The sequence below is a fragment of the Lagopus leucura genome, unplaced genomic scaffold, assembly GCF_019238085.1.
Source record: "Lagopus leucura isolate 7727_CA_CO unplaced genomic scaffold, USGS_WTPT01 Super-Scaffold_100017, whole genome shotgun sequence".
Taxonomy (NCBI): domain Eukaryota; kingdom Metazoa; phylum Chordata; class Aves; order Galliformes; family Phasianidae; genus Lagopus; species Lagopus leucura.
In genome coordinates this window covers 14,019,689-14,035,246 of record NW_024962271.1, presented here as the reverse complement: position 1 = coordinate 14,035,246, position 15,558 = coordinate 14,019,689, and the positions used below count along the sequence as shown (strand labels likewise).

At 38.0% G+C, this 15,558-nt stretch overlaps 1 protein-coding gene across 2 annotated transcripts in view; it reads left to right on the top strand.

Moving 5' to 3' along the window:
* The window catches only part of SLC12A4 (solute carrier family 12 member 4), a 45,862-nt gene that overhangs the window by 19,541 nt on the left and 10,763 nt on the right, over window positions 1-15,558 (top strand). For both annotated transcript variants that reach the window (XM_042876911.1, XM_042876912.1), the window contains exons 3-15: window positions 259-390; window positions 6,010-6,156; window positions 6,732-6,786; window positions 7,079-7,209; window positions 7,632-7,873; window positions 9,661-9,875; window positions 10,351-10,515; window positions 10,585-10,683; window positions 12,562-12,619; window positions 13,401-13,575; window positions 14,036-14,154; window positions 14,628-14,726; window positions 15,069-15,188. In XM_042876911.1, the coding sequence (XP_042732845.1) occupies window positions 259-390; window positions 6,010-6,156; window positions 6,732-6,786; window positions 7,079-7,209; window positions 7,632-7,873; window positions 9,661-9,875; window positions 10,351-10,515; window positions 10,585-10,683; window positions 12,562-12,619; window positions 13,401-13,575; window positions 14,036-14,154; window positions 14,628-14,726; window positions 15,069-15,188 (1,757 nt within the window). The remainder of the gene's footprint in view (window positions 1-258; window positions 391-6,009; window positions 6,157-6,731; window positions 6,787-7,078; window positions 7,210-7,631; window positions 7,874-9,660; window positions 9,876-10,350; window positions 10,516-10,584; window positions 10,684-12,561; window positions 12,620-13,400; window positions 13,576-14,035; window positions 14,155-14,627; window positions 14,727-15,068; window positions 15,189-15,558) is intronic.

Below are 15,558 nucleotides of genomic sequence, written 5' to 3'. Positions count from 1 at the left end.
CTTACAGCCACAGAGCTCAGAATTTGTCTTTACTGATACAATTTGTTTTATCAGTACCTAAGGAGAAGGGGGGGGTATATAGTGCACACCTGTTGCCACTTCCTAGCAGAATTGCCCTTGTTTCAGAAAATAAATTCTCTCATCAGTGCAATTAAATACTCTCTGATTCCCTTGCTTTTACTCATGGAAGGCCTGACCCCAGCAGCTCTCCCTCAATGCTGTGACTCACAGAAGTTGACTGGTTGTCTTCTCCCACAGGAAGAACTTGATATACGACCAAAAGTGTCATCTCTGCTTGGCAAGCTGGTCAACTACACTAATCTTACCCAAGGTGTTAAGGAACATGAAGAAGCAGAAAACACTGATGGTTCCAAGAAGAAAGTATCAAAAGTGAGTAAAGATTCTTTCCATGGCCAGCTAATCAACTCAGTGATTCCATGTGTGGTTTTGGAGAACTGGACTCCTTTCCACTTTATCTTCTGTAGTTTGAAGGTGTCATGATAGCTTTGCAAAGAGCTCGCTGGTAAGTAGTAAGATGATAAAAACAAAAACAAAACTGGAACCAAAACAGTGGTTGGGGATAATGCACTACAGTACCGTTGCATATACCCAGTATGGATTTAGATAGATAGGATATGCTTTTAGCAGTGAGTCAAATCAACAGTGACAAAAAAAGCCCACAGCTTTTTCACAGTGCTGGTTTAGGTTCCTGGAAGCATTTGAGATCTGTGAGCCTGGTAGGTATGACACAGGGCTTGCAGGAGGCAACACCCCTCAAGAGTGGTGGGTGGAGGTCAGATTGGGTGCCCTGGGGCAGCTGAAGTATCATTGTGGTTGCTAGGCGTTTAATCAACTGAATTCCACCCCAAAGGATCTGAATTGAGATCTTTAGCCTCTTTGGGCTGGCTATAGTAACTAAGCTGAAGGTGGGGTTTGATTGTTGGTTGTTTGATTTCTATCGCAAGCACTGTGTTCTAACTGCTGTTCTTAGTGGTCTGGCAGCCAGGCAAGCACTTCAGTTAGTACTAAAATTTTACTGGTATGGTTGCATTTTATTGCATTTGCAGGCCTATCAGTTTGCTTGCAATTTTTTTTTTCTTTCAAAAGAAAATTTTAAAAACTGAGATAGCATTTGAATCCTACAGATTTCATCCTACAGCACTGTCAGAAAGTCTTCGGGTGTTTCGAACAGAAAGAAGTGATAATGCTGAAAAACAGCACTGTTGTTCTCAAAGAGGAAACGTGTAAATCCCTGCTGACTGCTGGATTCCAGCTTTCTTACACACGTGTTTTCTTTACTCTGCTTGTTTTTACACTCATGTTAATAAAGTTACTTAGTCAACATGATTCTTGAAGCTGAATTTTATCCAAGACCACAAATGCTAAAGTATTGTGTTACTGTGGTCAGTATGTCATCACTACAGGTCTGAGTGAAGGTTGTCTAGGTACTGTAACTGGGTTTTGGTACTTCAACCTTACTTTTAAAAAATATTTTAAACATTTTAACTATTGCTTTTGTATGGTACTTAGTATTATGTTAACTGTTGAGTCTGTTCAAAGTTTTTACCTTCATATAACCAATATGAAATTTCATCTGCATCTATGTTCAGCATGCTTTTGAGGGAAATAAAGCCAAAGATCAGCTGTTAATATGGTGATGTTGCATAAGACCAAAAAAAAATAAAATTACTTCTTGCGGATTGATTATTATCTTAACAAAGGTAAAATGAAGGGAGATTCAAATAAGTACAGCCATTACCATTTGAAACAGTTCTGTGCATTTTTCCCATTTATTTCCTCATCCACTGCCCATCCAGGATACCAAAGTAAGATGAAGTCTAATCTGAAAGCTCATCGCTTATTTTTGTGTTGACAAAGAATTAGGAGAATTTGGTGGTGTAGTGTAATGTTGGTTAAAGAAGTTACAGTATAGCTTTGTAGGAAAGAAATGCAGCAAATAACAGGCAAGTGAGAGGTTGTTTTTAACTTAAAGGCAAGACAGTCCTTGTGACAGCTCTGCTTCTTTGGTAACATGCACTTTGGGCTTCTGGTTGTCCAAAATTATGCCCTACTAAAATGTGTGCTTACAGACTTCTCAGATGGTTGCTGTAAAGTGAGTTGGGTAACTATTCCAAAAGTGACAGTATCATCCTGTGTTAATATCTCAGGATTTTCGATGTAAACACTGTATTTTCCTTAAGTGAATATTTGCTTAAGTTGTCTGTCTCGGCGATAAATTACATCAATTGCAATATCATAACAGTAGTTTGAATTTCTTATCCCCATCTTTTCTTAAGCAGTATGAGAGTTTAAACATCTTGTAGAATATATTTGAGTTCTTGACCAATCATTATGATTAAAAACTGAAAATTCAAAACTAGCAACTATACAATGCTGTACACTATAATTGTTACAGAACCGTACAGATGAGAAGCAGGTGGCACGTTCTGGTTTTGAGCATTAGCTTTGATAACTGATTCATTGCTGAGTATTCTGTCAGCTGTGCTCAGCTAGCATGTGTCCAGCTGGTGTGACCAAATGTGAGCTGCCTGTCCTGTTGTGTCACTTACTGGAATTGGCATCTTGTAGACCAGAAGTGAAGTGAGGAGGGCTAGCAGACTCTAGATCTGATATCCCCCAAATCGTACCCTTTTAAATTAGAGAGGAGAGCATGAGAAAGTGCACAAAACTGTGTGCACATCTAGTACAGAAATCCGAATGGCAGGTGTTTAAAAAAGAAAAGAGATCTTTCTTCCAAATGTTAAGCTTAAATGAGCAGAGAATGATGTGCTTTGCCTTGTTTGTGACGTCTGCTTTCTCAGGTGACACAACCAAAGGAGACTTGACATTTCCACAGACTCTGGAAAATATATTGTGTGATGGTCCTCCCTTCTAAACTTTTGGAATGATCAACACAGTTTGTAGAAGGTGCAAACAAAGAAGAGAAGAATTTCAGTGCAAAACCCCTACGGTTTTATGAAAAGAGGTTGATGTAGGCATGCTACCCTGTTTCAGCATTCACATTAAATATTTTTGATTGCATAATTCTTCTTTAGACATCAGAAAAAAATTGTAATAGGATAGAGATTTTGATTACTGTTAATGTTTTCTAAGAACAGTCTTATATTCAAGCACTTGGTCACAGCACTGTGAAAATATCCCCTTCTCACGGTAGAAATTACATTCAGTATTGCAGTTCATGTATCTTTAATAAGGCAGTCCATTTCTGTGCTGCTGTCTGTCCTCATGCTGCAGAGCAACCGCAAAAGCTGTCATTACTGATCTATGTCCCTGAGCCCTGCAGCCAAGTGCTTTGATAACCTGTCATACTGGTACAATGGAAACAGTGTCCTTCAGATTCAGATCAATGCTGATATCAATCATGTCTACAGCTGATAAGAGTGAACACTATGCATGCAGAAACATGATCTGCATTGCAACTGAGATTTTTCAAGATTATTCTTTCCCTTCTCAGTTGAACGAAAGCATTCTTCAAAATGTCTGCTTAATTTCCTTTATGCAGTGTGAGGCAACTAACTTGTTTGTTTGACAGCTGTAGAGACTGAACTTAATAACCTTTTTGTTTCAGACTGTATTCTGCTGAGGCTTCAGTGCAGGTTTCGTTACACTCATTGCAATGGAGGCTGCTGATTATAAAATGTGTAAGGAGGATTAAGTCGCTGCAGTTTAACTCATGTTAAATATTTCTGAGAGCAGGCTGGTGCAAGCAGGGTTTGTGCATCATTTCATGGTGGTATTTTGTATTCCGCAGGGCAGGAAAATACAGAGTAAACTCCGTATTAAATTTGTCCTAAGTGCCTCAAGAACACTTAGTAATTCTGTGGTTTGGGTTTTGTCTGCTGGCAGTCACTTATGCATCTCCTAAGCTGCTCCACTCAGCAGTAGTCTCATAACTGTGTAATTAATGCACGGCTCCTCTTCCTCTGTGGCTAGAGTTAAGTAACTTGATGCACATTAAAAAGCTATTTCAAATGAATGGGGAGGGGAAGATGATGAACAGTAGAGCAAATCTGCCAAATGGATCAAATAGGAATGTGCTGGAATAAGGCAAATTGTTATGCAAAGGAAGCAGGTGCTGAGAGATGTGTAAAGGACAGGCTAAAAACTCACCTGCCTTGCTAGTGCTTGGAAAACTGCACATGGAATATACAACAACTGTGCTCCACCTGCCCTTGCTGCAGTGGAGAAACTTGTTCAGAGGAAACAGGTATGCTATACAGAACAGCCTGAGAAGATCCTCTACTGTAGCGTTGAAACAACTCATTTCAAAATCATTTCTGTTAGTGTCAGAAGATGACAATTCCTTCCATCCTTACACATAATCATAGCACAGCTTTTAGTTCTGTAAAATGGTAATTTTTGTACACATGGCAGTCGAAGTTTTAGGGACTTCTTTGTAGTGTGGCACTGGAGCTGCTGAGTAACAGCTCTCTTGCCCCATTCTGGTAGGTCTCAGTGGTATGTCCATTGCAGACCATCAGCATGTGGTCAAGAGGTTCACACAAGTTACAGCATGTATGGGGAAACTGATTGATCTGATTAACTTTAGTCACTGAGGGAGTTCGAAGCTTACTTCAAAAAATTGAGTCAGTAGTTCCTTTTAACATCCTTGTAGTTCAGACAATTGTTCATGGGTTTCCTTAGATGCTACTCATCTGTAATATGTTTAGGAATTCAAGTTTGTTTATAGGAAAAAGTATGAAAATTGAGAGGTATTTAGAAGTCTACTCTCTATTCCCCCATGTTTCTGCATTCTTTGTAATTTTAAACATAAAAGAAGACCTTAGGAAATGGAAGCAGTGGAAAACGTTGGCAGAAAACCACAGCACTTTGGGACTCTGAATTTCTGTGAGTGTCAGATGTGCCAATGGAGGAAACACTTCTATTCCTTGAAATAAAATCCTTACCAGCAACGCTTTGATATCATTGTTTGGGATCTGACTGTCCCCTGAAAGTAACTATTTAGGCAAAGAGAATTCTGTAAGATACTGTGTCAGATGCCAGCAATGTGAAGTTCCTGTGAAGTCACCTGAGTAATTTACATTTTCTCAGTCACTGTCAAAAGTAATTCAGAGTCTGATGCTAAAATGATTTAAGCAGAAGAAAGGTAGAATCACTGATTCTAATTCTGATCACTGATTCTGTAAAATACACAGAATGAAAAAAATACGTTATGCATTTCTCTACATTGCTTCAAAATCTCTTGTACTTATAACACAAAATTATGTTTTGAATTCTAGGAGTAAGATAGGATCTACCCTACTGTGAATCTGTAGCCCTCACCTGGTTTCATCATAAACATTCTGTGGTTCTACGATAAAATATCTAAAAATGTATTTTTAATAACTCTTAATAATAACTCTTAATAACTCTTGTTAAATGCTGAATATGATTGCAAATGTGAAGATCATAGAACCATAGAATGGTTTGGGTTGGAAGAGACCTTTAAGATCATCCAGTTCCAACCCCCCTGCTGTGGGCAGGGACACCTCCCTGTACTCCAGGTTGCTCAAAGCCCCATCCAGCCTGGCCTTGAATGCTTCCAGGGAAGGGGCATTCACAACCCCTCTGGGCAACCTGTTCCAGTGTCACCGTCCTCACAGTCTAAAATTTCTTCCTAATATCTAGGCTAAATCTACCCTCTGTCAGTCTAAAACCATTTCCTCTCATCCACTACATGCCCATTCAAAAAGTCCCTCCCCAGCTTTCCTATAGGCACTGATCAGGTACTGGAGGGCTGCTAATGAGGTCAGCCCCAGCTCTCTCAGCTTGTTCTCATAGGATAGATGTGAATTTGTTTTTAAATTGCTGGGTTTCAGTATTAGCAGTTTGCTTTTGTGGAAGTGGAGGACAGTAGTAATTGGTGTACATCTCCCTTACGTTTCTCGGATTTGTGTCATTTGAGAAACTGAAGTTGTATAATCTTGGTTACCTGTGCTTTGAATAATTCCAGGTAATGAATGCTATGTACTTTTTTTTTTTTTCCAGTCACCCAGCATGGGCACCCTGATGGGAGTGTATTTACCTTGCATGCAGAACATTTTTGGGGTTATTCTCTTCCTTCGGCTGACTTGGATGGTAGGAATGGCTGGTGTTCTTCAGTCCTTCCTGATTGTATTACTCTGCTGCTGCTGTGTAAGTATATAGCTAAAACAATGCCTGGCATGTAACCCCTGTGAAACTGTCAAGAAACTTGGGGAGGCTTCTTTGTAGATGTATGTGTAGTGAAAAGCCAGATTTATGCTAGGCTCTCCTGCTTTGTTTGATAGGCATGTGATTTTTATTTTTAATGTATGTGTGATAATATTTCTAAACTGTCCAACTATTTCTAGTGTAGATACAGTAAAAAAAAAAAAAAAAAAAAAAGTGGCGTTGGTTCTGCAAACAGTTTTTTTCTGTCTGTCTCAGACTGCCTGCCTTGCTGCAGAAGCCTCTGCCAGAATTCCAGCTCTGTGAAGGGAGGGACGCCTGTTCTGTTACTGTGCTTTGTCTGCAGACAGCCATTGCTTGACCTGATACAACAGGCATTTCTCAGGCAAAAGCCTTAACAGCACGATGATTAAATTCCTGCTAACTCTTGTTTTCTTTCAGATAATGACCTGTCAAGGTATAATAAATAGAAATATTGTGGGAGGTTTACTCTAACAAGGAATAAGTTAAAATTTGGATATGTTGTTGACACTATTAATTCCTTTTTCTTGTTTTTGCAGACTATGCTGACAACCATATCAATGAGTGCTATTGCTACAAATGGTGTTGTTCCAGGTAAGTGTAGTCTGATGCTTCTCATTAGTGGAAAAAAATGTTGCTGTAAGCTATTAACATGATTTATTCCAGATACATTTAATTAAATCAGGATACAGAGCCTGAATTAATACCTAGTATCCCTCTTCAGTATCAATTAGGCAAAATATTTGATTTTATTTATCACTGTACTGATAAAAAATTGGTTTAATTGAAACCTTAGAAAAGCAGATATGCACTATAGTTTTGTACATTTTTGTTGTTGTAGTAATCAAGAAATGACGATTTTACTCTCACATCTCTTGTTTCATAGCTGGTGGCTCCTATTTCATGATATCCAGGTCATTAGGCCCAGAGTTTGGTGGAGCTGTAGGGCTGTGCTTTTATTTGGGAACAACATTTGCAGGAGCGATGTACATTCTTGGTGCCATTGAGATTTTATTGGTGAGTAATACTGGAATTGTCATGATTTTAAGACAGCTGGCAGAAAATACTGCAGTATTCTTGTCCCATATTTGCATACACATTCACAAATCAGACCGGAAGGTCTCTAATTCACTATGGTCAGTGTTGACCTTTTAAAGTTACACACACTATCGATATCTAGAATGCAAAGTCTACTGAAAACATGGGTGAAAGTGTGACTAAATTAAAGACCCATGCTCATCATTGATAATGTTGGCTCAGTTGCCCTACTGAAATAGGGTTAGTAGCCTTCGATTTTTTTTCCTGTAAACTCAAGGATGGTTCCTGGTGAAGAGCATGCTGCAGTGATAAACATTTTTGGTATGGGAACAAGATCACTACAGTAGTATAGACAGAGTTCTGTTTCTGTGCTCCTTCAGCTTGCTTTCTTCTTATTTCAGACATATATTGTGCCACAAGCAGCAATTTTTTATCCATCCGGTGCCCATGATGCATCCAGTGCTATGCTAAACAACATGAGGGTGTATGGAACTGTATTCCTCATCTTAATGGCAGTGGTGGTCTTTGTAGGTGTGAAATATGTTAACAAATTTGCTTCCCTCTTCTTGGCCTGCGTAGTAATATCCATATTATCCATTTATGCTGGAGCTATCAAGTCCATCTTTGATCCACCTGAATTTCCGTGAGTAATATTTCTTCCTTGGTGGGGTATAGCTTTGACTACAGGTTTGGAAGATGGGATTCAATAGAAGTTACTTAAAACTTTATCCTAATACATTGTCAAAGTTTCTTTTTTGTGAATCATTTCAGATTATTTTTTAGCTGTATATAGTAATATATACTTGTATAGTATATGCAGAGCTTATGGAATAGAAATTCCTTGGGCTAAAATATTGTCACATTCCTTAACTGTTTCAATAGAACTAGATTGTACTGTTTGTGTACAAGATTGATGGAGGTTGATGTTTCTCTGCTTCCCACAAAGACAATCCAGTATCTTAGCCTACAGCTATTGAGTTACTTTCAGGCAAGAATTTATGCAATCCTCCTCAACAAGGAAGAGCGTGGCAGCTCCATTTTCCCCTGGCCAGTAAGAAACGATGTGCTGCCTTTGTGGTTGGAAACTGGTGGTGTATTGCAGTTGCTCCCTCAGAAGTAGAGCATCTCTTGGGAATGAGGGAGGTATGATGAGTTCATGCTGAAGCTCCAGTGGAGCTTCCCTTTAATTTGAAAGTAGTTGAGTTTACTGCAAGAGAAGCTCTGCTCTGGAAGTATGTCCCTTGGCTTGTTAAGCTTGTGATAAGGATTCTTAAACTCAGAGCTGAAGCAGCAATAATGTGTATGCATGTGTTTTACCAGAAATGCAAACAGTATTTCCTGATATTGCTGGCAGGAGATGGAATATGGAAATAGAGGAGTTGAGGCTGCATAATTATCTACATTTCAGTGTTGTGACTGAGCAGTCGCAACCCTCAAGTGCTCCCTTGAGATATTTAGGGCCCAAAGATTATAGTAATGTACAACAATGGCAGGTTCACAGCTGTAAAAAAATAGTGTCTTCACCTCCCCTCATTATCTTTGTATTGTTCTTGAATGTACTCCCTGTCACCCTTCATTGGGCTGTAGTCCTTTTTCTTTTATGGCAATAACTGGATATTGTGCTTATCTTTTATACAGGAGGCCAAGGCTCTAAATCCTAAAGAAGTGGCCTTGTGTCTTCCATTTTCTTGGCTTGAGTGCTTGAGATCTGTGAACTAATACAACTTACTAAAATGGCAGAAAATAGTAAATTTTCATGCCTGCCCTGCTCTCAGTGAGCATTTTATGGCAATGGGAAGAGAGGCTGAATAAACTTCAATGGCAGCAGGCTGTTATTTATGTTGTATCACACTGTCTGTGGAACTGTCTTTAGAGATGTGTGTTAAAAATCTGGAATGCTGGAATAAAGTTAGGTGGTGAGGTGAATTATAACAGGCACTGGATGATTCCAGGAAAGATAAATATTATCTTCTGACAAGAAGAACGTTTGCTTATTGTGACTGAATTGTATACTTCTAATTCTGAAGCTAAAATGTCAAAAATCACTTAAGTGCTGCTGCTCAGAAACTGGTATAACTCCTTTCACAGTATCTTCAGATACTCTTAGTATCTTCCATTCCTACAGTTCTGTTAAAATGAAAATGTTGCTTAATGTTTCCCTTTCCTTATTTAATGTAAATTGATCCCTGTTGCCAAATTCATTAAATCACAATTTTGCACATCTCCCAAAATTGGTGGAAACATCCAACCTTCAAGCTAAACAGATGCATCGTCTTCTTCCTGCTACCACCATCTTTTTGAAGCTGAGAAATAATGTAGAAAACCAGAGCCACTTGAAGCTTCCATGATGGAAAGGGGGGTGATGGAGAAAGGCAGATTTCATATTGTAGGTGCTGTATAATAACGCTGTTTTTTACATTTTCCTTCCAGAATTTGCATGTTGGGCAACAGGACTTTGATAAGAGATCAGTTTGATGTTTGTGCCAAAACCATAGTTAAGGATAATATCACCGTGGCCTCTAAGCTTTGGGAGAACTTCTGCCACAATACAAACTTAACCACTGAGAACTGTGATGAATATTTTCTACTGAACAATGTTACGGAGATAGCAGGCATTCCAGGAGCTGCTAGTGGCATTTTAAAAGGTGTGGCTTCTAAAAATACAAAAATATATAACTTGTGCAAAAATAGTCCAGCATAATTCCATATGCTTTCCCCTATCTAAAGAACAAACCAGTGTAAATCCAGATCTCTGATAAATATTGCTGCTGTTAATTTGCAGTTGTGTGTATATGGAGATAGTTACCCATTAAAAAGGCTTAGTGTATTTCTGGGGATTAAAATTGGTATGAAGTTAAAAGAAAGTTACATGTGGTAATTTTAGAGGATAAAATGTGCTTAGATTTGTGTTGACCATTTGCATGTATGTCTTCATCTTGTTTTGTTTTTGAAAACATGAAATAGAAATTTTCTTTCCCGTAACTTGCGTGTCTTAATTCGTGTTGTTCAGTGAATTGAATGAATTACATTTGTAATCTTCAGTAGTAGATTCACTGCAGTGAGAACAAGTCTGAACTGAAATATGCTTTACTTTTTTGTGGTGTGATGATGATGCTGAAGACAACTTGTGGAGCAATTATTTGGAGAAAGGAGAGATACTGGAGAAAGCACATCATCCCTCTGTTGATGTAGCAGGCCAGAAGAGCAACTTTCATCTGTATGTGCTTTCGGATATATCTACTTCATTCATGGTGCTCGTTGGCATCTTCTTCCCATCAGTGACAGGTGAGAATATTAGGGAAAGGGACACTGTGGGTCTCTAACCTTGATCTTATGTCCGTAATGTATTTTCAGGCATCATGGCTGGTTCAAACAGATCAGGGGACCTCAAAGATGCACAAAAATCCATTCCTGTTGGAACAATTCTTGCTATTGTCACCACGTCATTAGTGTGTATCCTTTTAAAGTCAGTACAGTCCTGGTGCATTGCTAGTGACTCACATGAGTGCTTATGTATCTGATTTGTGGAACTGCTTTCAGGTGACTAAATTAGTGTGAGTATGATTGGTCTCCAACACAAAATAAGTTCTTAGTCTGGAAGCTAAATTGCTATCCTATGGTTTTCCAACTCCTTTTTTTTTTGTGTGTTTTGTTTTGTTCTTTTGTATTTTAGTTGCTTTTCTTTGCTACATAATTGTTTGTGGCTTTTCAGACTATACAAACACAAATTCATATTTTTCTTAGGATGTAGTGGACTGATGAGAGAAAGCTTCATCCACAGAAATCATAAATTTCAGGTCCTTTAATGTCTTTTTGGTTTGAGTGACTTAAAGTAGTGTATGCTTTGTTGAGCACTTTAAGACAAGACAAACTAGTCTAGTTGTTTAGTACATCCCCTGCTGGCAGGTGTGGAAGTTTTACAATGACTGTACTCAGTAGTAAGCTCTGTGTTGCTGTGAATGACTCATAATTTCCAGTGAGAACAGAGCACTTTATTTGCAAATGATGAGGATGTCCCTCAATCTGGATTTCTAGGTGCTGAGTGTGGTCACAGGAACAGCCTTTGTTCCAGTTGAAGATCTCGGGCTCCGTGTATGGAGCCATGGGAGCTTTGCTTAGGAAAAGCTGTCTTCTTAAAAATCTTTTTTCCTGCTAGAGGGATGTCTTTCAGCTTCAGCTGGCCATCGATTTCCTAAGCCCCAATTTATCAGGATAGGAGACTTTCTGAAAAAAAACAGACAACCCATCCCTCTAAGCTCCCAACCCAAGCAAACAAACAAAACCCCAAAATGATAAACCACCACCACCAAAAAACACTAATGGTAAGACCTTCAAAATAAAATTTTAAGAGCTTTCTGAATAAATGCCCCCAAGGGGTGCTTGGCTGCAGAGGTGCTTCTTCTGGATCTTCTGCTGTTTTGAAACTGTTTTTTGCCAGACCTTGCAAGTCAGGATCCCAGCTTTTTAGGAGCTGACTTTTCCATATGTTATTACTGGAACTGAGCTTGTACTTAAACAAACAAACAAAAAAAACCACAAAAAACCCAAACAGCCAACAGCAATAAAAATATTTCCTCTGAGTGTAATACCTATTAAACCAGTGTGGCCAAGCTTTAGTGTTATTTTCATTCAGAATGTAAATTCACATGTAAATATTATTACACCACCCAGTGGAAAGCTTGCACATAATTTCTAGGAGAAAACAGTGTTTCTTCTTTTCTTATACTTTGTATTTTTTAATTGTGTTTCAGAGATGGAAGTAGAGCTTATGATTTAAACATCTACATTTCAGGCACCAGATCAAAACCTTTCCTGGAATGCTAGAGCCAGGAAAATTGAATTATGTTACACTTCCCAGTGCAGAAATAGTAGAGTTTAATAACAAAATAAATATTCAAAGACTTATTGGTGATGTGAATGCCCTCAGAGATCACAACAGGAGAAAGTGCCGTCTGTTATTGTTTGCCATCTGTTCAAAATATCTTCAGACACAAGAGGAGAAGCAGGAAAAAGTATTTTAATATTATTTTCTGTTCTATAGTTGTAGATTAAATTGATATTTACATGCAAGTTACTTCCTAGAAGGTTATCATCTTTATTGTAACACTTCAAGCAGTATTATTTAAAAATTGAAACTTAGAACAGTAACTGTTTGTCGCTTGTATTAGAAAGTATATATGAGCAGTGGGATGTTAATTTACTCACCAGTGGAAATAGTGTAGTTCAGATGCTTTAGGACAGAGGCAGATAGTGAACTTTTCCCAATACTTTCTAGCTTTCATCTGCCATGTCTAAATAAATCCTGCTTCCTTAGCACGATCTGTACTCAAGACTTCAGTTGTGTATTGTTATTTGGAGCCTGCATAGAAGGTGTAGTCCTAAGAGATAAGTAAGTAACCATTAAGCTTTACTGCTTTAATACTGTACTTTCTTTTTCTTTTAGCAAGGAGTGCTGGTTTTCCCCCACCATCTTCTGTAATTATTGTTTTCTATTTTTGTGCCTTTACCTCTAGGTGACTTTTAAACCATAGTTGTATGTTTCTCACACAGAAACCAAAATAAGAAACCCAACCAGACATCCATGACTGGATAAAGGTTAATATTTGGTTAACTCTGCCCTTAGATTATTTATTTAACATTTTTGTCTGTTAACTCATAATGATGTGTCCAGTACCAGAGTCTACAAGTACTTTTTATTTTTAAGGCTTCTCTCACACTGATTGTCTCATGCCTGTGGACAAATAGGGAAGTACATGTGAATATAATTAAGTCTGAAGGGAACAGCAAACAAACCAACCTACCAAATAAAAACACTAAATCTGCCTGTAGAATTGTCTGATGCTGGGTTGTGCTGAGTGTTTTCAAAATCTTGTTGTTGTTGTTAAGAAATGCAGATCTTTCCCAATGCAAGTATGAAATTGCATACTGACAATGAAATAAGAATTTTATAATGTGTAATAAAAAAAATCAAATTGCTGAAATTGGGCTGTGGATGTTTGCTAGCTGTGTATTAGAAGTAACTAAGATTATTTGCTACTTTCTATCTTTCCCATTGCAAAGAATATCGGATAGTTAATACTTACATGACATTTTCAAACTGACCAAGAAAACTGAACATGACTATCAAAATACTCCTTTAAATGTCAGTGTCTTGCTGTTCCTCTCTGCAGGTACGGCGATGCAGTGAACAAGAACTTAGTGGTGGGCACCCTTTCATGGCCCTCTCCGTGGGTCATTGTGATTGGGTCCTTCTTTTCTACCTGTGGAGCAGGTCTACAGAGCCTTACCGGAGCCCCCCGGTTGCTGCAGGCGATAGCGAAGGACAACATCATTCCTTTCCTCTGGGTACATGTATAAAAAAATGACACTCTGTACATAGTAACTAGCCAGTGATTTGACTTTATGCTCCTGGAAGTAAGATTTGTTTTCCCAGCATTCAAATGAAGGTCAATATTTTTTTTTTTTTCCATGCTCTGTTTTCCTTTGTTAAAAACTGGAATATTTTTAAAGGACTTTGAATTTACATATATGGTAATTTTGTGAACATTCACATCTAATTTGATGAACCAGGGAAAACCACTGTAGTTAACTCCTTTCTTTAGATAGAGAACTATCTGTCTTTAGATAGAGAATTCTATCTTTAGATACAGAAACTCCTTTCTCTTTAGATAGAGAAAAAAGTGTTAAGAAAATTATTACAGTTTCTCTAAATAGATTGCCTTTTTTTATCTTATACTTACGAAATACATGGAAAATGTGCTTGGTATCTAATGGTGAAAGTTGCAAATTGTTTCTGTTTTTTCAGGTTTTTGGTCATGGCAAAGCAAACGGTGAACCAACATGGGCTCTTCTATTAACAGCATTAATTGCTGAGCTGGGAATCCTTATTGCTTCCCTTGACATGGTGGCTCCCATTCTCTCAATGTAAGAAGCAGGGCGGTTACTGTAAAAAAAAAAAACAAACAAAAAACTGTGAACTAAAACAAAACACAGAAAACATGAGTTTGAGTTTTAGTCATTTGATTGTATGTCATAACCATATCCTAAACTGGTAAAACAAATTACTGGAGCCCGAGTTCCTTTTTTATTATTTCTCTAACCTGTGGCTCTTAATATAAATCTATTTGTTTCAGTTCTGGAATGTTCTGTGGTTTAAGTATGGGCATATTTTCTTTGGAAAAATATTGTTTCCAATACAGAATGTTGTAAAAGATAGGGCTGATGTTGTAGATACGTTTTGATTTGTCCAATTAGAAGATCTAAGAACTGTATACTGATCATTCAGCTAATAAAAACTAAATGGTAGTCATACTTCGATAATAAATAATCCATGTTGTTATAGTCTGTCAGTGTGTATGCTGAAAAGTGTTGTTGATGTTATATGTTTGTTCCTGCAGGTTTTTCTTGATGTGTTACCTCTTTGTTAACCTAGCATGTGCAGTACAAACGCTTCTTAGAACTCCAAACTGGCGGCCCCGATTTAAATACTATCACTGGTAAGCAAATGTCCAGTGTGCTCAGCACCTGCTCTGTGATCTACAGCGTGGATCTGAGGAGAATCCTCTCCATGAGAGCTGTGGGCATGTTCTCTTTTCTGGATATTGGTTTTAGACAAGGGGACATCAGTGTAATATTCATAGTGGATCTGACCCAGATAATTAACGGAATGAGTTTTGCTCTTACAACGGGATACTGAAACTGTGGGAGACATAGGAGATTCTTTGGAAGCCATAGAATGTTTAAAGAAAAAGGAGGGAGTTAATAATTGAAGTTAGAATTTCTTTATGCATTTGCTTTTCTATCCCACTACTCACTAATATCTTTGCTTTTTGTTTTAGGGCCCTTTCATTTTTAGGCATGAGTATTTGCCTGGCACTGATGTTCATTTCATCTTGGTATTATGCTTTGGTAGCTATGTTAATTGCAGGAATGATTTACAAGTACATTGAATATCAAGGGTAAGTATTAACTGAATAGGAGATGGCAGGAAGAAGACTGGCTGTGTTACTTGTTAACTATCTCCAACCTGTATCTTAGTTAATGAAGGAATGGCACGGTCCAGAGAGTGACATAGAGGTTTTTCTTAGCAATATATATATAATTTTTTCATTTTTTTAATCGAAAGCCACTGAAATCTTAGGGACATGTTTTGTTAAGTCTCTGAAGAGGTTTGATTACTTATGTGGGTCACAAGAAGCAGAAACCCTGGTTGGGGACTTTTCCTTTCGTTTACCACAAACAACTGCTTTGGGCCCAGGACAGCTGAAGGCAGACTGTTAATGTCTGATTAAATCTGGCTGGTATCGCTGTATAAGCTGATTTTAGCAA